The sequence below is a fragment of the Talpa europaea genome, assembly GCF_964194135.1.
Source record: "Talpa europaea genome assembly, chromosome: 6".
NCBI classification, from domain to species: domain Eukaryota; kingdom Metazoa; phylum Chordata; class Mammalia; order Eulipotyphla; family Talpidae; genus Talpa; species Talpa europaea.
Genome location: NC_140072.1, coordinates 38525103 through 38549762, shown reverse-complemented (window position 1 = coordinate 38549762; position 24660 = coordinate 38525103). Strand labels below are relative to the sequence as shown.

At 35.6% G+C, this 24660-nt stretch overlaps 1 protein-coding gene across 1 annotated transcript in view; it reads right to left on the bottom strand.

The window, feature by feature from the left end:
• AFF3 (ALF transcription elongation factor 3) overlaps window positions 1-24660 on the bottom strand; it is a gene marked incomplete at its 3' end in the record, with an annotated part of 474001 nt that overhangs the window by 360808 nt on the left and 88533 nt on the right. Inside the window, exons 3-5 of the mRNA XM_084234797.1 lie at window positions 24006-24176; window positions 22729-23041; window positions 22178-22563 (exon numbers count right to left, since the gene is read on the bottom strand). Coding sequence (XP_084090923.1) covers window positions 22178-22563; window positions 22729-23041; window positions 24006-24176 — 870 coding nt within the window. The remainder of the gene's footprint in view (window positions 1-22177; window positions 22564-22728; window positions 23042-24005; window positions 24177-24660) is intronic.

Here is a 24660-nt window from a genome sequence, read left to right as displayed (position 1 = left end):
TCTTATAAGAAACATTTTAAGTTTCTTCACTCATACTCCAAATTGTCCCTCAGAAAGCTTACAATTTAAACTTATAAAAAAAATATGATAATTTTTACTCCCTAATCCTTCAGTCTTTAAATTTTAGCCAATTTGACAGGTAGATATGTTATGACACTCATATTTTCATTTGCATATATTTATGTTAATTTTTTCCTTTCTGTTTTTTTGACAATGGATATCTCCTTTTGTAAACTGCCTACTTAGGGCCTTTGCCCATTTTTCTTCTGAGCACTGGGTTTTTTTTTTTTTTCCTAATTCATAATTAAGAGCCCTTCCTTTATGTCTGAAGGCTATTAGACTGAAATCCCACCTTTTCCCCAGTGTGTCGTTTACCTTTAAATCTGGGATTAGTCTAAAAAACTCACATGGAAACCTATCTGTGTCATTTTCACCTGAACTTCAAGGTGACAATGGAAATTACTCCATCCACAGAAATCGGATGAATTTTACGTCCTGAATAAAATCTAGGATCTTTTGGGGAAAAAAGTCTTCAATTGACAACTATCTTTAGACAAAAAGTTATTAATTTTCATTGCTTTCTTTACTCTTCATAAGATAACACAGCAATGCCTCGAAGTTACTGCCTCTGCACAACACTCTTCCTCAAGCCAAAGGAGTCACATGCAAGCAAGCAAAGCTGCTGAGGACCAAAACCACCATCCTCTAGAATTCAATGTGGAGTTCTAAGGTGACTAAACCAGAAGAACAAAAGCTTAACAGAAAAATGCAATACAGCTGTGCAACCATAGACACTGAGTTACTTGAATTTCTGAATTTCATTCTGCTTTGTTAATGACTGGAAATAATCCTTATGACTCTCTGGGTCTGATGTTCCAACTTCCCTCACACTGTGGAGCCAGGATATTAAATTTACTAGAAATTTGCAGAAAACTATAAACATGGAGCATTTAACTCAAAATGAAACTGAAAACCAGGCAATCAAGAATAGGACTAAGATTGAAAACAATGCAGAAAATCATAGAGGACAGAAAAATATTCCTAATTAGAGACAAAGGAGGGTTCAATGGGGCAGTGGAGGAAATCGAGTCTATTCAGACTTTATGAGTTATATATACTCACCTAGAATTAGTCAGGTAATTGCCACAAAGAGGTACTATCCCTGAGGGGTAAAGACATGACCTTTGTCACAATGTCTAAGTATTAATTCATCACTTGAGTACATAACCAGGCATACATGGGATAATCCACAAATCACTAACAAAGACAAAAATCTCAAATCCTTAAAAAACGACTCATGTGTCTGTGGTTGATTAGAACTTAACCATAAGAGATTAGAAACCACGTGAGACTGGAAACAGGCTTAATCAGAAGAACTTAGTACAGTGTGAGATTAATTCAGTGTTCCTTGAACAAGCTATCAGTCACCACCTTGGCCCAATGACAGAGGAAGCAGAACTGAGGAAGCCGACTGCTTTATCTCATCATTTCTGGCTTGAATGGCTTACAACTTTTCAACCATTATGTAAAGGAAGATCCCCACACAGCTTGACCAAGATGCCACAATTCATTTTTTGTGGCTCACATGTGAATTATTTTAAATGTCTGTGTTATTACTTTCACTGTGAATGTTATTGCTATATCCTGAAACAGCATCAAATGTTTCACAAAATCTCTGCTAACCATGCAGTGACTTGACCTTCAAGGATGTAGCACTGCCATCTGAGGGGAGAGGCTAAAGGGCCATAGGACCAGTTCTTTTTATCTACTGACTTGAATAGGGCCACAAAATAAAAACATAATTTTGGGGGCAATTCAGGTGAGAAAAACTCACTTTTGCCAGAATTTTTTGTGTAAAAGAGGGTTTAATAGACTGAATTATTCAGATGATTGGTCTGCGTTTAATTAAAATAAGAAAGAATAATGCTACCAAGCAAGCTGTTTTCAGAAGGTTTATATACTGAGTACTCCAAAGGTTTTGCAATAGTACTACATGGCTCCAGAAAGTGCCAGCAGAGCAGAAAAATTAATCTAAACATTAGTTTTAATTTCACTAATTTCAGAAGAAATCTATTTCACAAGGCTTATAAAACCCTAGTTTTCAAACATAAGAAAAGCTCTTTCCTCTTTTACATAAAATAAAATATAAAAGTATTTTCCTTCTAGTCTGTTAAAACTTTGCATTTTTGGTTTTGTACTTTATTTTTCAATTTTACAATGTATGTACGTTTCCTTTAATATTTAAAACATCAAGCTTCAAGAGTTAAGGGGATTGTGGCTGGAGTTGAAATAATATGGAAAGTGGACAACTGAACAATGCATAATGACTCTAAGATTGATATGAGTATCAATCACTTCCAATGAAAAAATTCACTGATTTCTGTGCACAAAAAGGAAATCTATGAAGCTTTAAATTAAGCCCTAAGTAAAACTCTTAATGAAAATAGATACTCTTCACTCAGCTTCCATGTCCAGTTTCATTTAAAGTCCTTATTTTAATGTTGTGAAATATCTGGAGGAAATAAATATAGTTCCCTTCAGTGAAGTGGTAAGATTGCTTAAGAAATAACCTGGAAAATCACCTCAGTATATTTTTGCTTTGTTTTGGTAATACACAAGATCATAAATATGCTATCACACTATGGATGTAAAAATAACTGAATAGAAATGGAGAGAGGTATGTTAATAAATCCACAAAACTAAAAACAAAATAGTATGTTAATACCATCTGTTCCAGTTCTGTATCTTCCAACTCTGCTACTCCCCCCACCCCATCAGAAGGACCTAGTTAATTCACATGAGCTGCTTGCTGCCTGAGATTCTTGCCAGAACACTTAACAGCCCCCTCATTTGTTGGGTGGTTTTATAGGTCTCTGGTGCTGAGCAGAGGTAGGACAGCTTGCAGTGCAAGAGGAGGACAGATAAAACCACCCTGCTGTGCAGATTTAGTCCATTTGCACTGGCTTTCATACAGAAAACAAATTGCAACCTCTCACAAAGGGGCCCTTTTCTGCACAAGCAATCCTGAAAAATGCAGGCAAAAATGAGTAAATCAGGCAACTTCACATCAGGAGAAAAAAAAATGGCTACCACTCCAACAGCTGCTCTCATAATTAAGAACAGATTTCATCACTAAACTCTTGCTGGTTGTGTCTGCAGCAAAACAAATACACAGATGTGAAGCATTTACATACTGGAAATTTTGTACAGAGTAACCAAACCAAATTTACCTTTCTTGCTTTTAAATATCCTCTTAAAAACATCCAGTCAATGATAAAGTACAAGGCAATGCTCAAGCCCTAAGTACAACTATATTTCTGTCATCATCTTGCAACTAAATTTATTTTGGCATTCTACCAAATTCACTTTCTTTTTACATATTCAGAATTGCAATGGACTGCCATGGACATGACCTCTTTCAAATAATGAAAATGTGCTACCAGTTTCTTTTACTCATAAAATTTGCTAAATTTATGGCTGCCTCATTTATCCATGTTTTAAAAGATTGCATGGCACATGCAGTAAAAGGAATAGCATTTGACCTTTTAAAGGTAAATTGGTGTGCCGTTAAATCAGAGAAATAAAAGTAATGAAATGGTAAAATTATAATAAAAACGGATACATAAGGACAAATTAATGAAATGTCATTCCACTGCATTGAGAAGAGTAATCTACAATTCACACAATGTAGATGAATCTCACAAACAAAATTCTGAACAAAAGAAGCCAACAACATAAAGTATAAAAATGGGCTTACATAATTTTGTTTTTAGATGCCATGACAGTGGTCACTCTTGGGTGGGTGGTACCATTCTGGGAGGGGGCACAGATTTCTAATGGGCTGGCAACGTTCCCTTCTTACTCGGGGTGATGACTACATAGATGTGTTCAATTAAAAAAAATTGAGCTGTACATTCAGGGTCATTTTTCTATGTATAAATTGTATTTACAAAGAAGTAAAAAAAATCAAGTTAAATTGAAGAGATAGGCAAGGCACAGACTACATGTCACTGTTCTCAATGTCAACCATAAGCACCTGCTCACTAATTTTAACTACAACCTCTTCACCTGACTCCATTGGCTTAAGTGGTCACAAACGCCCTGACACTGTTACAATCACATCCTTAGTAACAATATTTATCAAATCATAATTTTTATTTTTTGAATGACTAAATTGGCTAAATGTTTTAGTTTAAATTAATAGTATAATATTCTAGGATAGTCTCTTGCTTAATATGTTAAATTGATCATTCTCCCAAAATGTGTGAATGTAAATTTTTATTGTGTTTCATTATCACTATTATAAGGTAAAGCAAAGAAGCAGTTTCAATATTTTCACCAAAATATGCTTCTAAGCACATTTTTTAAATGGCATATTGTTATACTGTTTTTACCTAGGGAACAATAATCCTTGTAACAATTCACAGATGTGAGTTAATAAAAAGGTAGAAAATGCAAGATAATGCCTATTCAAGTTGACAAAACTATTTTCTAAGAGTGTGAATATTTAAAATACTATCTTCACCAAAACATTCAACATGTAACTCAAAACTGTTTGAATGGTAAATAGAGTTTTTATTCAAAATTATACTCGCTGAAGTTGAAATAACACTGTAAACAAGCACTAAGGCACTAGACTACCTGAAGAACAAATTTACTAAACAAGTTGTGGTTGTCGATAAGGGGGGTGTTCTTTATACTCTCATCCCAGTTAGATCTTTGCTGAACAAGCTGATCTTTACAGACATAATTGCACACTTTACTTTAAGTGGCTTTCCAGCTGCACTTCTCAAATGGTGACCATCAGTGCATGAACCAGGGGTCAAAGGCATAAAGAGTTTCTTTAGCCCTAAAAGGATTGTCTATCTGACCTCTCTTTATGTTTGCTAATCTATTTCAATGTTGTTGCAAAGGCTGAATTCTCTTCTGATAGCTTGATCCTACACAGTAAATAATGTTAAACGCCAAAAGGAAGGGACATAGAAAACTTTATTCATAGTCTACATTTATCTATTTGGGGTAGACATATATAAGATAAAGCCCTAGAAAACTTGTGCCATCAATAAAACCCTCCACAAATCAGTGTGTGTTGAATGAACTGAAATAGCTCAATATTAGGTTTCCCTTTCCCATACAATGTTCCACAAATAGACAGGCATACCTGGAGCTGGTGCGTCAACTAATGTTGGTTTCCATCTATCCCATTAATGTCATACTGAAAGCTAGCTGGGGACCCAGGACAATTCAGGGCTCATTTACTCTCAATATTAGCTGGAATAAGCAATGTTACTTGGACTTTTGTTTATATTAGACTATGGCATATGTTTTAAAGAACTCTTACTGCCAGAATTAAGGAAACAAGATCTGTATCCTGAGAAATTGTATTATTTCAAATTCCTATTCATCAAATGTAAACAATACTCTACAGATCATCTTCTACCCCTAAGGATTAATCCATGGGTTTACTCTTCTACTACCCACATTTAAAAAAGAATGTTTTCTCTGGTACTAGAGAATATAAAGTCCAGCCAGAATTCTGACAGGATAAGATATAAAGTATATTATTTTCTCAATCCCGAACATAGGATAATGTTTACTTATAAAACATTATGAATCCATTGTGAAAATAATTGCTATGTGATGTTTAAGGACTTTTAAATTTAATTCATTAATTTGGGAAGCACCTGCATGTTAAGTACTGTACTCAGTGCCAAAGATAGAAAGGTTAATAAGACAGGGTACCAGTCTGGTTAGGATCTCAAAGGTTAGTAAAAGAGGTAACTATGTGAATGAAATGAGATGTGAATGAAAACATAACGGGATGGATGGATGGACAATATATTGGGCCGGGGAACTTTCACATTGGAGAGGATAAAGGAAGTTTCATGACAGCTGTCTTGATGGGGTGGGAGGTAAATGGATGCAGATGACTTCTGGCATACAGGAATTGATCACATAAGCATAAAGCATGAAAGCACATTGTATGCTGCAGTTAGGGCAGTCAAGAACTGCATGGTTAAAATGCAGTGGCTCAGTGTCACAAGGCTATAGGGATGAGTTGGTAGGAGCTTATGGAGAGTCCTGTATGCTGGATCCAAGTATCTAAATTTTTTTATCTTCTATGTTAATATGTTCTAGGTTAGAATACTAATTCCAGGAGTTGCTTGCAAAGAAAAAAATATTTTATAGTCAATAAGTTTGGAAAATGCTAATCTTATTGCCTCCTTTCAGATATTCAAAACATAATGAGGTTGAGAAGGCAGTAAAAACCATTTTAATTTGAACACCATTTTCACAGAACCATTGACATTCCTCAAAACTAATGTTCTGCAGAACACACATGAGGGGATAAGAAAATGCTCTAGAAAAGTGGGGGAATAAAAGGAGCTCTTGGAACAGGAATATAACATGATCAGACTTATCTTCTCCTTTTTAATTCTTCATTAGAAAAAATATTTTTTTAGCAGTACATGCCTGCTGGTGATATAGCTGTTGAATTAAGTTTGTAAGATATTAATGGCAAGAATCCAAAGGGTGATGAAACACAGGAATAAGAACTACCACTCAAATGAATTGCTTAGACAAATTTAAAAGGAATTAATAGAGTAAAGGTGGAATGACAGAAACATAGGAAATAAGAATTACTTCAAAGTTTCTAGATTAGTTACCCAGAAGGTTCTCCTTTAACCAAGAAACAGAATTTCAGAGCAAAAGTCTGCTCTATAGCAGGGTAATGTGATCAGTGCTGGTCATTTTAAGTATGGATGCTGACAAAAACATCCATCTGAGCACATCACAAAAATAGATATGACTTTTTCAAATTAGAAGAAAAGTTAAGACTAGAGATACACATGGTAATCCCATGGATGGTATGAAATCTTTGGAGCAAAATCCCTCTGGGAAAATGGGTACAAAGAGCAAAGATCCAGAACACCAGCATTCAACATTAAAATACAAAAGTAATGAATCAGCTTTATGGACATGTTACCTTTTTTATATTGCCACTTCCAGGGTTTTTTTTTTATATAATCTTTTAGTTTTAGTGTAACATAAAAGGTACTCGTACATTATTCAGAACAGAGATATAGTGTTGAGTCTGACAATGTTTTTTATTTTATTTTTATTACTGGTTATTGGTACATCATGTAAAGGAATCAAAGCATGTTTGGAAATATACCTGAAGTGAGAGCAATTAAGATGATTGACCAAAATCTTATAGCTAGTTTTGGTTGCAACTAGTCCAACAATGATTTCAAAAAGAAAAAGAGTCTACGTGTCTATCTGCAGATTTTAAGCAAAACTATCTTTCAATGCTACCATATTATAAGGTTGAAAATTAGTTCAAAATGTGATGCTTTCCCTCACTAATTTGTTTCTAAGGCATTTGGGAACACAAATAAAAGCAAATAATTTATTTGCATAAAATCATTAAATATTAGAAAAGGATTTTGCTGCAATCACATCTTATTTTAGTTTTAATTGCTAGGAAAGTATTAACAATATCACTTATTTTTTTCTTGATGTAGTTTATTTGTGTTTCATTGGAATATCATCATTGGAAGAGGAATCAAGAAGAGCAAAATATCCTCTATTAACAATGGTCTTATCCCTCATAGCCGCCCAACAAGTAATTCCCAAGTGCCTAACATGAGAGAGACACAGCCCTTACTAATGCAGGAGATGCCAGGGAAAGGGAGAGAGAGCAGCACAGTCATAACTGTGCACAAGGAATTTCCTAATAGCTGCCACTTGATTGCATATAATGCTTTCAACTAACTGGCTTTAAGAAGTTCCTAAACACTTTAGCATAAATTACCTAAGAATCTGTGTTAGATATACAGGATTTACAATTTTCTTTAGTGAAGGGGGAACAAAAGCCCTCAACAATTGTAAGAATTTGTTGTACAACAACCTCAGTAAACAACACTTCTGAGCAGTACACTGAAAATGGTTACGATGGTAAATTATGAGCTAAATGTTTACTACAATTTTTTTTAAATTTTCAACAGAATTATGAAATTAAATGATCTTAAACAACTTACATTTGATCATAAAAGGCTTGTTCTCTATCCTGCAGGGAATGGGGAGCTTGCCTATTAGGGAATATTTGAGCTGGGGAAGAAAGATATGAAACTGAATCCAGATGATTCATCATATAGTTCTGCTCAGATTGTACTGGAGAGAAGCTGACTAGTTGAACACTGAAAAGCTAGTATGAAAGTAAAATAGTTAAAGGAGCACAAAGACTTGGAAAAATATAGACTTTCAAAAAGAGTAATCAAGAAGATATGGTATGGAAAAAGAATACTTCAAGATGATTCCAGGATGTCAAGTTCCAGTATGAACATGGTCAACCTGAGTTTAAATTACTAAAATGTAAATACACAGAAAGCAGCTGGGAAAAGGAGATTGTAACTTGGATGTTGTTTAATCACCAAGGCCTGGAAGATACCAATGTGAGAAGCACACCAGAAACTCGAACTAGGAACTTTCATAACCCCAACTGAATCCAACCTTTACAAAAGCAGTTGTCATCACTTTTTCCCCAGAGGAATTAGCCTGGGGAAGTCGCCTATCTCACTTACCCCCACATATTCTTCACTTGAAATTTACCTGGGGAGGAAAAGGGATTAACAGAAAAATCATTCCAGTTTGATGAAAGAAATATCTGGAAAGCAAAAGAGTCAGTTTTAAAATTTTTCTAGGAAAACAACATGCTGAGAAAAAAAAAAAAAAGCCTTTACAAATTTTATGCATGTTGTTGAGTTCCTTTCTGTTTTAGATCTCAGTACTGCAGGCTATTTAGAAATGCTCTTGCCCTGATTTACACAAAAGGTCACCTGATGTTTTCAGACCAATCTCTGTGGTGTTTCATTTGCTGAAACAACAGATTAAATTAACCTTTGCTGTTCAACATTCACAAGGCCTGCAAGTCTTTCCCTTCCATTCCAACACTTGGCAGGGTGGGGGGGTGGGGGTGGTGCTGAGTCAGAATGTCACTATAGTGAAGTGGGAGAATCTTACTGTGGCATAGTACTAAAAAAAAAAAAAAAAAAACTCAAGTTTTTAATTAAAACCTTATCACAAAATGTTTCAGCCGCTGGAGATTAAGTCGAATTTTTCCACTTAAAAGAAGCATAGTCAATTTCTAGGGGAAATAACATTACTTGGAAAAGCCAAGTAAATATATTTCACTGTAATGTATAATGTATACGTTTAAACTATCTTACCTATCTTTGTCCTTTAAATTTAAGCTTAAAGAATATTTTTCTTTCAAAAAATTTAAACCCATGCTTTAATTTCAAATCTGAAGATATTATGGTTTACTAGATAATTTGTTTTATTTTTTTCACTTTTGATAGCTACTTAATCTGTGAAATACAGTTCAGGAAAAAATGTAGTCATAAGACCTGTTGGTATAAAGATAAGCAGTTTATTTAATATCTAATTAAATGTGGTCACCAGAGAAATCACAGCTTATGAAACTTTATCAGAAAAAGATTAATCCATTTTAGGCTTAACTCAAATGTCATAAAAGAACTCATGAATTTAGATAGGAGTCCACTTATTATCCAAAGACATTTTCATATTAAGAAGATCCTATATTTCTGGCTATATTTATACTTACTTCATCAAATTTATATACTTTTTAGCTATTATTGATTTCAGGAATAATTATCAAGCTAGAAAAACATTATAGGGAGCCTTTTTTCTGTTTGTCAAAAATTTCCATAAAGTTCTTAAAGCACTTTATGAATTTATAGACATCATGTTTTCAGAAATACCAAACATATATAGATATTATCATCTTAATTCAAAAACAATAATTCAACAAAAAAATTTGACCATCTATCATATATTAGACTTGGACAATGGGGAGATTGAAAATCATGAGAGATAAACCCTTAAACAACCACTTATATTAAATGGTAATACAATAGGGCTTGTTTCCCCCATACCTATCTATGTTTTCCTTTCATAATAATAAAATTGGAGACCCAGTCTGAAGGTGGAGTGTATTTCCCAGGCTGCTTTGAAGCTAGGACAGCCAGCTGACCTGGATATGAGAGGAAGTAGTTTGTGCTCCTTCCAAGTTGTAACTTTTAAGTACAGGGATTATAGCTCAGATTCACAAATGGAAAGATTTATAATGAAAGAAAAATCAACTTTTGTTCTATTTCTAAGCCACTGCTTTTAGAACTTATCACATGAAATAGCACCATGCTCTAATTAATATATAGAAGAGATGCTTCCTTTTTTAAGGATTTTGGGACTGGAAAATACCCATTAAAAGGAAGAAGCAAAATTTAACAGCAGCATACGTAAAAGTTTAATTTCTAACTTTTTCATGAAAAATACAACCCTCAGTTATGACAATAAATCAATCTTGTAATTAATAAGATAGAAGTAAGAGTTAATATTTTATAAGTTCTTAGAAAAGAATGACAAGTATATCACTGGTGATTTTTTTTAAACAAAAGTGCATTATCATGTATAAAACTAATGAAAGAAATGAGACAGCAAGAAACAGAACAGACACCAAAAACTGAGTTACTGACATACAGAAAACCTTAGGAAAATAATAGTGAGTGCAAGTGAAAAAATATACATCAAAGTAATTGGAAAGGAATATGAAAGATAAAATGATTCAATACATGGATAATTCCTTTAAGAGGCAAATCAAAAACAATACATGCAAACACTAATTCCCTGAACTAGAAGAATGAACTAATCTTAAGAGTGAAAGAGCTCTCCATGTTTCAGGAAATACTCACTACTGAGACATACTTTGGCTAAGCTGCAGAAATTTAAAGAAATAATACTTTAGGTATTCAAGCATAAAAAGCAAATTATAAGAAGTAACAGGAGGAGCATATTAAAATACATACATCATAATTCAAGAGAAGTGCAAATTTGATAAAACCAAAGAAATATAAAAAGCAAGAGATGTGGGAAAAAGATAATGTTATCTGGAATGAAATTTCATCTTTTATCTGTGTTTTTTCCTGCATAGTAGGATTTGAGTTGACTTTTAAATTTCATTTTTTTCTTCATTTTAATAATTCATTGAATATGTAACCTATAAATATAAACAATAAGCAATCTTACAGAAAAATAACAACAATAACAGGGAGAGAAAATATGCCAGTATTCAAATATCATTAATACTAGTAATTATTTTTATAAGAGGAACTGGCCCTGAAGCAAGCTAGGAAAGCATATTTTGTGTATAAGAAAAGAAAGTATGAAAGAGAATATCATGCTCAGAAATTAGCAAGAGGTTTGGGAAGAGATAGAGATAAAACTTGGGTCATATTATATACTATAATTGAACTTCCTTCTAACCTTTATTTTTTTCATTTTGTCATGATCTATCTAACATTATTCCAACCAGTTAAAGTAGGTTTGTCTTCCTGTATTCTAACTCAATATTCAGAACTCAGGGATAAAGTATTTCAGGACTCAACCTAGCAGGACTCTATTCTAGAAGATGGTATACAAAAAGTGATGGGAATAGGATCCTGTCCTCAATGTGCTTACAAAATATTTGTGAGATCAGACAGAAATAAACGTAAATAATATGTCAAACATCATGCACATTGACACTACAGAAATTATATAGAAGTTCTTTGATGATTTGAGCGATCTGTAAAGTGGTAGAATTTTATGCTACATTATGAGAAAGGAAGGAGTATTTGAATTTACGACATCCCAGATTATAAGAAATTGTATTATAGGATCCCTAAATATATCTACATTATGATTCCATCAAGATGGAATACTTACCTTTTTTCTTACTGAAATTATAAACAAAAGATAAACTAGTTAGTCAGACTGTAATTTGACTAACTTTTTTTTTAAAGATTTGTTTATTTATACAAGAACCGGGGTACAGGCCAGATACTCGGGAGGGTGAGCGGATTCACCAGAGACAGAGCGGGGAACAGAACAGGCAGACTGACGAAATACACTGCTGAGGGGAGCAGTGGGCGAGACAGGAGAGGTCTGCCATGCCATGTGGGATTCTCACCGGCCGGCCAGCATCGAACCCGCGCTGCAGAGGCTGTGGACAGCTTCACAGTGCGGCACTCAACTGCCTGTGCCACCAGGGAGGCCCTGTAATTTGACTATTTAAAAAAATAAGTAAAGCCTTTCCTTGTATCAAAATTTCAAGATCAATAACTTTTCATCTAATTCCTTTATAGTTTGATAGGTTAAATTTAGGTCTTTGGGGCCTCCCCCGGTGGCGCAGGCAGTTGAACTCAGTGCTGTGAAGCTGTCCGCAGCCTCCGTAGCACCGGTTTGATCCCGGCCGGCCAGTGAGGGTCCCACTTGGTGCGGCAGACCTCTCCTGTCTCGCCGGCTGCTCCTCTCAGCAGTGTATTTCGTCACTGCTGTTTTGCTCCCTGCTCTGTCTATGATGAATCCTCTCACCCTCCTGCACATCTGGCCTGTACCCCAGTTCTTGTACAAATAAATAAATCTTTAAAAAAATTTTAGGTCTTTGATATATCTATGGAAATAGCCTTTCAAGCATAATTTCAAAGAAAGATTAAAAAGGTACAAAATTTAATTTCTCCCATTAACAGAGGTTAATCAACAAGCTGGGAAACTGCCTACTCATTCCAAGGAGCATGTGGAGATTTTCCCACACCAACAAGCAATTCTGACACTTTCTACCTGAAAATAGTGTCAAACCCAGTAAGTTAAGGATTCAGACTCCCCAGACAGCCCTTCATTTCAGAAGCCAATTGCAAGCCCGGGTTGTTACCTGTGCTTCTGACTGACTGATTAAAAATCAGAAGCTCCTAGGGCCCCTCACTCAGGTTCTGTTTATTTGCTAGAGTGACTCACAGAACTCAGGAAGCTGGTTTACTAACACCCATTTATTAAAAAAGACAAAACTCAGGAAGAGCCAGATGGAAGAGATGCATAGGGCAAGGTTTGGGGAAAAGGCACAGAGCTCCATGCCTTCTCCAGTGCTGCTATTCTCCCCAAATTTTCACATGTTCACCTACCCAAAAATCTCTCGGAAGCCCCTCTTTTTGGAAGCTTCTATGGAAGGTTCATTACACAGGCATGATTAATTCATTCTTTGGCCATTGGCACTTAAACAACCTCCAGCTACTCTCCACACCCTGATAATCAGGTCAAGATGGTTTCCCTGGCAACCAGCCCCCACCCTCAGGTATTTCCCAAAAGTTACTTTTATTAACATAACAAGAAACACTTTTAACAAGTAGGCAATTACAAGGCTTTTGGGAGCTGTGGGCTAGAAACTGTAGACTAAGACCAAATAAATATTGTATTTGTATTGTATTGACTTATATTGTAATATAAATCACAATGTTGCAGAAACTAAGTTCCCAGGAACTGTAAGTTCCCTCTTAGCTATGGAGTTTGAGTGTAGCCAAGATGAAACTTGATAAGGATGTCACAGAGAGGAGTCAAACATCCCACAGACAGTTTAGAGGAAAACTTCCATCGCCAATGCTCTCTCTATAAAAGTTTCAAGAAATGGAAGAATTAGGCAGTGAGAAAGTGATATATACTGGTTTTCAAGACTTGTGAAAATAGCTGAATGCATATTTTTTTTTTTACTTTCCACTGTTTAGCTTTCTGTCAAACAGATAAGGGGTGGACCAGTTACTAAGGATTAAAAGCATGCCAAGGGCTATGTGGACTCAGATGCTATGTAATCAGCAATATTTCTAAAGGAAATGTCTGTAAGAAAACAAACAGAGGTCTGGATAAAAATGCGAATTATGCTTGCATAAATTATGAAACAATGCATTACCATAAATAACTTAAATAGGAGTCTTGACAGAAACAGGATCAATGAAGCATGAAATGACATGGAGAGAAAAAGAGCCAAGAGACATTCTGGGAACCAAGAGGTATCTCTGAGAACTCCATGTATTTTAATTCTATTAAAACTAAATTCACATGACAAAGTTTTAAAATGTGGTTTCTTCCATCCCACCCCCCCTCCCCCATCACCTTTCACACTGCCACATCTTCTGCTACAGTGCACGTCATGTGGCCAGAAACAGGAGCATCAGCCTGCGGGGCAACCAAAGCACATGGCACACTGCCCCCAAGCCAGGTCTTCTGCTTATGAAAATCAAACAGAAAACAAGGAAAAAGAGGCAGAGGACAGAACATCCCTGTCAGAGCCATCACATGCTTGTCTTTTGTTTCTGAGGCCAGCGTATAGCTCTATGGTTTATTTTACATGGGCTATGTTTACATACTTTGGTAAATATGGTTCCCATTTCTCTTTGTAACAGCAGCTATAAATTATATGTTGGAAACGTTTGGCTCCTCTCTTCCCATAAAAGGTTTGGCAGGAATCACTGAGGTCCCAAAGAGAGAAGGTCATTGGGTAGAAGGGGATGACTTCTTTCATCCATATACTTAAATTACTTAACTAATTCAACAAATATCTGTTGAGCACAAACTATGTGCAAAGCAGTTAGGGATGCTTCAGTAAGTAAAGCCATAAAAACAACAGAAGTTCTTGTCTTTGTGCTACTCACATTCTAGTGAAATTCATCTAGCGAATTTCAAACCATTTACCATTAGAAGGTAAAGGTAAAGCAAACAGAGCTACTTAAATTAGTTATTATTTGAGATTTTTTTGAACATTTACCATGAGCCAAACAGTATTCTGAGTCCTTATTAAAAAGTCAAAGCATCAATAAGTACTGTTATATTGAAGATGTCCCTCACAAGTCTAAATTTCAAATGGAGATAAGCTATTTACAAAGATAATCAAATTAAAATTAGATCATTAGGATGGTCTCTAAACTAAGAAAGGGAAATTTGGATAAACAGACAAATAAAAGGGAGACAATGTAAAGACACAGGGAAAAAGACCACTCTCCACAAGCCAAGGAAGAAGATCAAAGATTCTCCCTTCTGGTTCTTAAAAGGAAGCAACCCTGCCAGCACCTTGACTTCAGTCTTCTAACTTTCAGAATCAGGAGACAATACATTTCTGTTGTTCTAAGCCAACTGATTTGTGGTATTTTGTTATAGCAGCCCTAGCAAACTAACTAAGATATAATCACAATGCCACGTCACAAATAAAGCCATCGAGACACAGTCATCTGGCCAGCACATGGAATAAAAGTACAACTCAGACAATCTAGCTCCTGAGAGCACACTTCCCATTCTGTTCTCAAACCACGCCAAGTACTGCAGAGAGATGAGTCCTCGTCAATATATTTCTGAAAGATTCTGTTGGTCCTGAAGTCTGATCTTTGGTCAAAAGCAAAAAGTACAATGTCCAGGGGTGGTCAACAGGCTGCTTGAAACATGTATAGCTACTGAAGGCAATTTGTAAATAGCAGCAGGGAGAGTCCACTTTCATCTACTATAGAGGTAAGGCTAATACCAGTTAATCATGTGGATAAATGATTCCATGGTTCAACCCAATTAAACAAGCTACTTAATACTTTGTGGCTTCAAAGAGATCTATTTTAATGAGTCATTCTACATACTGACTACTTAAAAATTGTAAGACTTTTCTTTAGTACAAATCTTGTTGATTTTTTATTTTAATAGGAAATAAAGCTCATGTGATATATTTCACCAGATATAGCTCAGAAAAGCCAAATATGCAGAATAAGAAAGAAAATTCAATCCTTCCCAAAAAATAAAATCTCAGGAGGGGGCTAAATAGTAAATAAGGGAAACCCATGTCATTCATGCTTTGCTGTATTAATCCAGGAAAATCTCTATCTTCAAAATTTCAGATTTTCTTAATATATACAGAAGAACTTTCATGATTTCATTTTTCCTTCTCCTCCCATTCATCTCTCACTTACACACACACACACACACACACACACACACACACAAAACCTCTTCCAATAATATCCCATTTTAATATTGTTTGCTTTTACTTCAGAGGCATTTCTAGTAAGAATAATATAACCAATATTTACAAATGTTTATTATCACTGTGTTAAACATATTACTCCTTCCCCCAGTAATTCATCCGTTCCACATATTATCTACTTCATACATAAGGACACTGAGGCCCAGAGAAGTTAAACTATGGTACTTGTTCCAGATTACATGGCTACCAAGTGGTCAAGCCAGGATGTGAACCTTGTCCTTGTTGGTCTGTGTAGTTGCGATTATCCCACCACTGTGCTCTAGTTTGCTTGTATATTTGTGCACCTGAAAGCTTACACATGATTTCTAAACAATAAAAAAATGAAATACAAAAGAGGTTTTTCTCACTGGACTGTATAAAAAGACATTTTTTCCAGGGTGGGAGAGATGCTGGTCATACATCATCTTTTGAAGTGACTCCAAGCACAAAGGCCTCTGGCTCTTGATTAGCCCCAGGTTTGGAGTCAACATACACATAAGGTTGCATTTTAAGGGAAAACAGCCCTGTAATCTGTCCAGATGTTTTCCGGGAGAGGAAGTTTTACGAGAATGGAAAAAAAATATACAAGAAAAATAAAGTGTGGATTGCTAATAACCTCCCTCTGGGTCCTGCCTATAATGCCTCCATCATAGGGAGTAGTTTCCCACCCTTATAACTAGAAAACTTGACTTTATAATATAAATTTTAATGAGCTCAGAGAAGAAAAGGGATGGAAAAGGACTCCAGTTCCTTTCTCCAACAGGATACATTTTAATATGCTTTTTTCAATTTTTTCAATAAAAGGTTATAGAAAATGAAGTTATTTTTAAATGATTAAGTGCCTTACCATATAGGGTCCCACTGGCTAAACATAAAAGTACCCAAAAGTATGGAAACATTTCCAATTGCCAGCCTTCATCATGACCTTCAAAATGACCCATGTATAATATGAAAAACAAGTGCTTTCATCCAGCATCTGAGATCAAAGTTGCAGGACTTCCCTCTTCCAAGTCTGCACAGTGCAAGTTCCTCAAGTCCTTGCCAAGAGAATGGTGGACGTACATTATGTGAAGAGGAGGGAGTACAGAGCTTAACCATCTGCGCTGTCGCTAAGCCACACTGTCCTGTAGAACATGGCCTCTGTCTGCAATGAGTGAAGGTGAATGGAGGTGATGATGATGGGGAAGATGAGACCAAGACAGTTGAAAAAACTGAGTCTCTGCTGGCCACAAAGCCTCACTTCAACAAGGATCAATCAGATAGCACACTTTGATTAAAAAAAGCTACACACCTCAAGTGTAATTAAGAAATGTAGACTGACATGAATATGTAATATACACATTGCTCCGCAGATGCCTTTTTTGTCCAACAGGCTGGTACAGACTTTAATTAGGAAGACATCCATTTTCATACAAAGGTAACCAAGAGTGACAGGAAATAGGAAAGCTGCATCATTTATCTTCTGTGAACTTAAAAAAAAAATCAGTTAATTGCTTTTTTAGGAAGCTATTTTGTGTGAAACATGGTGCTTTATCTTTTTGCTCTTACTTGTGGTATAAATGGTGTTTTTTAAATGCCTGTCATGAAAATGCTATGATTAATCAATGATTTAATTGCTTATTTTAACTAATAAAATTCTGATCAACCAAAAATGGTTACTGTGTTCTTCTGGATAAATTATCAACAACTATTAAAATTCTAAAGATAAAGTCCATTAATTTATATTCAAATTCAGTTGTCTCTTTCCTTACCAATGACTAAGATAAATCAAGTCAAAGGTTTCCTTTCCTTCCTTCACTTTTCAAATGCATTCTATTCCCAGCCATCAGATACTCTGTAAGAGCAGATTCAAATTATTGCTATTTATTAAATTAACAGCAAACAGAAACTAAAATGTGCATGGCTTGGAATACTTCTACCAAAACTATAACATGCCAAACAAACCAATTTCATAGCCTGTGAGACCTGTATTTTCCCTCAATGGAATTGCACAGAGGCTTTATTAATGTACTGAGTTATTTTTTACCTCTATCACCTAGCTTATAAATTATATTTTTAATTATAATTTGTTACTTCAATTTAAAAAATAAAACATTGTATATGATTTGGAGGTATATGTTCACACCTTTCAAATGTACCTCCAAAGAAGAGATACAGAGGGTCAACAGGCACATGAAAAATGTTCATTATCACTCACCACCAGTGAAATGCATATTAAAATAAGGAGATATCACCTCACACCCATGAAAATACACCATACCAAAAAGACCAGAAACAATCACTCATGAAGATATGGAGGAAAAGAACCTTCATACACAATTGATTAGAATTTAGACCATTCCAGGCACTATGGAGGTTTCTCATAATATCAAAAATAGATCTGCCATATGAGCAAACAATTCCATTCCCAGCTATCTTTCTGAAAAATACAAAAACACTAATTCAAAGAGATATATGCACTTCTAGGTTACAACAACCAAAGAAACAACCTAAGTGCCCAATGACAGATGAACGGAGAAACACGTGGTTAATATACACAATGGAATACTATTCAACTATGAAAAAGATGAACCTTGCCATTTGTGACTGACTGCAGAAATAATTAAATTCCACAGTTTGAAGTTAATATAAAGCACTTTTTGAAATCTAAAGTTATGTAAATAACATGTTATCTGCCAAAGACATACACTGGTGAAGCTAATGATACTTATACTTCAAGACCTCTTGAGCAGGGGCTCTTCCAAAGCCCAAGTAGGAGTCATAGAAAGGTGTTAAAAAATTGTACAATTTTGTAAAAATTATAAGTGTGCAATATTTTTCTATTCTTTTTGCATGAAAAGGCACTCCAAGACAGCACAAAGCTTAAGTTCCACAAAATCTGTATCTGCCCCACTAGGTTAATAGTTACCAATGTCTGGATCCTGAATTACAAGAGCAAAACATTAATTTTATTTTATGTGTGAAACAAAAAAGTAATTTAGTTCAATTATTTTAGGATTTAGTGTGCCTTGCCCTAGAACCCAATGTTCTAGAATGCCTGCATTCTTCATTTGCTAAGTCCCTTGTCTCTCACCTAACAGTATCCATCCTAGCAAGTGGTACTCCAGAGAAGGCTCACTTAATGAGTAGTGGCTTCAAGAATAAAAGACTCAGCTATAACAACAAAAATATGTTTTTCATTAAACACAAAACCAAGCTGGGAAAAACCAGCCAAGAGGCAGGTGTATCAGTTGTGAAATCCCCTTGAGGTCTTTAACTTCCACATCAAATTGCACTGAATTTTTCTATACTAATTACCTATTATTGAAGACTAAAGAATTATAACAAATAATTTGCCATGGCAGCAGATAGAGTGCAGATGTTTCAAGGAAAGAATGAGGAATATGAAGTGTAAAATCAGGCAAAAGAAATTCACAAATTCTCAATTTTTTAAAATAGTAAAGAATGTTTTTTCTACTACAAGGATTATGATGGTGAAGGAATTTTCCTAGGGCTGGAAGGCCAATTTTAAATTTAGTTGAGAGCAATTGCAAATGAAAAGCATAGTGCTGGAGTCTAATTTATTCAATTCATGTAAATTTCTTGGAGGCAGAGAACACATGTTAGATTTTTAAAAAAATGTTTCACATCACATTATACCTAGTCATTGATTTGTTTTTCTTATAAGGAATGTACCTACACAACCCCATACAGCTATATTAGTACCTCCCTTGTCTATCTGTCGTTTTTACCTCACACTTTCTTTTAGTCTGCAAATTCTTCACAGTCCTAGCCTGCTCTAGAACTAGCATCCTGAAAAAGTAGAGTCAAGAAATGTAAGTTACCTTCAGGTCATCTCCTCTCTCAATTTTCTTAAATTACACATTCCCTACCTTACTGGAAGCCAATGCCACTACTATTAAAGGGACATTTTCATAGAGGTGACATATGTGTAAAATAAAGCAGTCATTACTATCTTTAAAATTGCTTGACACATTGAATTGTTTTACCTCTTCCAAAAAATAAAAGCAAATATTCTCTCAAAAGTAAAATATGATTAGTGAACAAAATTCTTCAGTTTTGAACCTGTGACTGCATTTATAGGAAAGCCCTATAAATACAAAAGGGTTGTTCTTAATCTCATGGAGCAATATGAAAAACAAAACCAAAAAACCCTTTGAGTTTGAAAAATAGGAAATACCTTGAAAGAAACCATCCTGATGCTAAGATTCATTTTCTTGCTGTGATAGTGGACTTAAACAGTGTCACAAGTTTCAAATTACCATATTTTCCATAATATGCAAGAGCTTTTGCTAAAGTTAGGAATGCATATCTTCCCTGACCAAAAAGCATCCACCAATTATAACTTTATTCTACAAACATTTCATGCCTCTTTTTTATCCATGCATGATTGACCTCTGTGAAGCTTTCAGTATAGAATGATAGCAAGAGAGCAGGCAGATCCATTCAATCTCATTACATGTTAGAGAAGTGAAACACCTCCTATATAAAAGCTCTTACTTCTCTGGGTCTGACTCTCCATCTCAGGCATTTCCCTCTTTCTGTGATTACCAAACACTAGTACAATATGTCATTCCCACTCAGGGGTCCTGCAAGGGCATCCTGAAAGAGACAACGTTACTGATGACCCAAAAGCAGAATGAAAACTGCAAGTTACCTGCATAAGGCTGTATTGGTTATCAAAAATATTCATCCTTTCCTTTTAACCAGGGCTTTATGGATTCATTAAGTTTCAAAATAAATATCTAATAAATGTGGAGTTTTTTGGTAAAACATAAAAATTACGTTAACAAGTGGGATTAAAATGATAAAGGAATTCCTGGTGGTACAAAAAATTAGTCATCTCTGTTCAAAGATAATCCATAATTTATTTTCGCCAGTACAGGTCATTTAATGACGATGACAAAAACCAAAGAGTTAAATGAGCGCAATTTTGTAAGGTGGTATCTATGTGTGCTCCCTACAAACTTTTAAAAACATAAATGCCTGCAGAAGTTACCTTTTGCTTCTATTAATTCCCTATGAACACTTTCATGGATAAACAAATCAAAAGAAGTGACTGTCACTTAATTTTCTCACTAGAAACCATACAAACATCTCAGAGTGAACAAATAGTCTGCTCTAAGGGTCATATGTCATCTCCTAATCAGTGCACAGTGATTTCTGAGATGATAGCGCAGAAATGTTAAGGTTCAGTCTTGTCGAGACCTAAGAAGAAATGTCAAATCACTTGTTTCATTTTTTTAATTAAATCAAATAAGATAAAGTATATTTTAGCCACATTAATTATCCAATCTTTAAAGAAGAATATGTAAAAAAAAGTTCTATGTACTATGATGTTGCAGAACTTAATTTTTTAAGTTAGTATCAGAGCAAAACAAAAACTGTGCAGTCATATTTCTTCTTCATGTGCTCTAGACAACTGTCATCAATTTGGACTATAGTATGAGAGGGGCTTCTCTAAAACAAAGCATCATCTTCCATCCAGATTTATTGTTCCATTGACTTGTCATGGCCTCTTTGCTATCACTGTGATTATGTGATTTTCTTTGCTACAATACTAATATTCTATACATCTAACCTATATAACTTAGAATGCTATGAAAAAATATTTCAGAATAAAATAAAAATGCTAATCAGAAGACTCTGAATTAAAGAGACTTCACTCTTTTCAGAGACCCTAAGAGCATTTTTATAGCACAAGAAGAGTTCATAGCTGAAAAAAAAAAGAAACTGAATATCAAGTATTATAATACAGATAAACATCTGATACATTTGAATATTCGACATATTCAATATAGAATCTTTTACACCACTATGAGTCATTATGAAGTTTACTTTGTGATGTTTGTCCTGGAACATTTCAAAACTGACAGAAATGTTGAGTTTTTGAGCTCTTTCCGAAAATGAACCTCTTTATACTAAAAATTAGTTTTTAAAGTAATTTCATTTCCAATATATACTATCTCCATCAATACTGACTTGTCCACAAAAAAAAAAAAAAAATCTCTGAAATGTGTTGTACTGAAGAAGACATTCCTTCCTGAACTCACACAGACACGCATACACAAAGGAATTTGTTGGCACTTAAAAATTTCTGATTATAATCAATTTGAGATTCTAAGACATCATTATCTATGTGGACTTCTGCCTTTAGTACTGCTATAACTCCCACCACATGAAACAAGTGACACAGTGATATAAGAAACATGAGAACTGAATTTACATGTCAGGTAGTCACTTAGTACTACTCAGATGCATGTAAGTGGTTAAAAAAAAAAAAAGACTCACCTCTCCTTGTTTGGGGATGCTAAACTTGGAAAGCTTGGCTTTGGCTCTGGCGGACTCTGGCTTGGTGGCTGGGACTCCCCTGTACGACGTGCAGTGCACGCTTGTTTCCGTGGATGACTTAAGCTTCGGAGACTCATCAGGAGCCTGATCTTGGCCATCCATCGGCCGCACATAGGCAGTTGGTTTCTGCTGGACCAGGCTGGGTTTTGAAGCCAGGGATGGAGGAAAGTTTTGAACACAGTGTCCACCACCACTGTGCTTGGCTGCCATAGCAGGAGGTCTTTCCTGGGTCTGAAGACCCACCTCTACATTGCACACTTGTTTGGCCCGTGGTTGCTGTCTGCCAACTCCATCTCCAAGCAAGGTCCTGAGAGAGCCCTGTTGTGCTGAGTTGGAAGAAGAAGCAGAAGCAGAAGAGGAGGAGGAAGAAGAAGAAAAAGAGGAAGAGGAAGATGAGGATGAGGGGCTGGACACACAGTGATTTGATTTTTTATTATGGTTCTTTGGGTTAGAAGGTTTGTGCAAATCAAGGAACTTGTGTCCATGCTTACTTGCTCTCTGTTGGCCATCGGATGGTGGATGCCCAGCCTTCTGCCAGCCCATGGTTCCCCTCTTACTCTGCTGCACGGGGATAGATGCTGGTGTGGAAGATGCAGTGCTACAGACAGATGAGGGCTGGGTCTGGGCTCTTGAATCTGCAACAAAATGTTCATCGATCTTGTTCACAGAAGCCTGAGGAAGGCCAGGTTTGGGAACGCCAACAAGGTGACTCTGATTAGATCTATCAGTCAGAAAGTCTTTCATTTCATCGTAATTGCCTAACGTATTCTGAATCCGGTTGGAGAGCTCATCCCCCTTGTTTGTCTGGAGAGAGAAAAATACATCTACATTATTGTTAGAAACAACAGAAACATGGCAAGTAAGGGAGAGGTACCCTCATCAATCACAAAACTAGGGATGCCAAAGTCAGTATGAGAACTGAAACCAAATTGGCATCATATCTGAAGATGCCCATCAGGACTCTGCATCACCCCAGAACCAGAAAGCTGTTCATTGCCTTACAGTACATAAAAGGACTCTATCCTTGGCACTAGATTGTAGCTAAGGAAATCAGAATATTTACTGCTGCTAAAACTTCATGAAATAGTCCAGATTTTCCTCCAGGATTAGATTTTTTTTCTGCTAGCCCCACTGGAAGCTTTTTTTAAAATTCATTTGATTCAAACTGTTATGATTCTAATTTCTAAATACGTAATTATTCTTTTCAGAAACCCAGAGTGACGGGCAAAATAGTCACAGGGAAGTTTAAAATGAACATGGGGCAAAGCTACATAAGAAGGAGCCTAAGATATTAGGTAAATCTTGAAAGATATTTCATTTTGCAAGAGAAATTATTTTTGGTCTTTGGAAATAAGAGACATTCCAACAATTCTTTTATTGGATCTAACAGGTATCCTGACCCTAGTATGATCCATGTGTGCCAAGTATGTAACTCAACCTCTTTTTAACAGTGTTTGTTTCCTAATAAATATCTTAGAAAGAAACCAAGTGTTATTGACTTTGAAAATCAATGCAGACATGGTCTATATTATTGATAAAAATCACTGCAAGCAGATCTCAATATTAAACAAAAGTTACATTTTAATGAGGAAACAGTCAATAAAGATGTGCATTAGACACCAAGATTTGGGGGGGGGGAGGACCCCATTCTTGGTGGCTGAGTTGAACAGGCAGAAAGCTGAGGTTTGGCTGTCAGTTTTTCCAGTCAAGACTGCCCTCACAGTCCCAAGTAGGCATGAGGGGAGGAGATGAACTGAAAACTGTCTACCTTGTAGGGTTCACTGAAGAGGGAGTAACTCGAATTAAAGGTTGCATCATCCTGTTGAGTTTCCTGATTTCTTCTTTCCCGTTCTTTCCTCCGTAACACATTTCTATCTGGTTCATAGACACTACATCGGGAGAAAGAAAAGAGAACAACCACACACGAAAAAATTAAAGACTAAAGCTCATTCTAACAGCCGCCTAAGTGCAGAAGTCTGGTTCATGGACAAATGGTGATGATAAGAACATGGATCAGATAAAGGCAGCCTAATCAAGCTGGAGGAGCTCAGCTGTCTCATAATTACATTCTTCAGGAGGAAAAAAATCTTTGATACAAGTTCCAACCAGTACTAGACCTCTCTGCCTGGTAAGTGAAAAAGGAAATATCTAAACAACTCTGACAAGAGAAGACAGAAATTAATCTTAAGGCAGACACTAATTACAGTGATGTGTAAATAGAAATTATGAGTGTATTTCCTCTTATGTCACAGCCTCTGAATGTTCTATGTGAATGTTCCCATTTTCTTTCTTTCCTTTTGCATGCTTGTGTTTCTGTAGTGATTCTTTCATTAACTAGCTCCCTAAAGAGCTGTTAAAACTCTATGCTGCTGTGGTTTTCACAGTTATGAGCCTTCTTCTGATCTCTGTTAATCAGTCAAGTC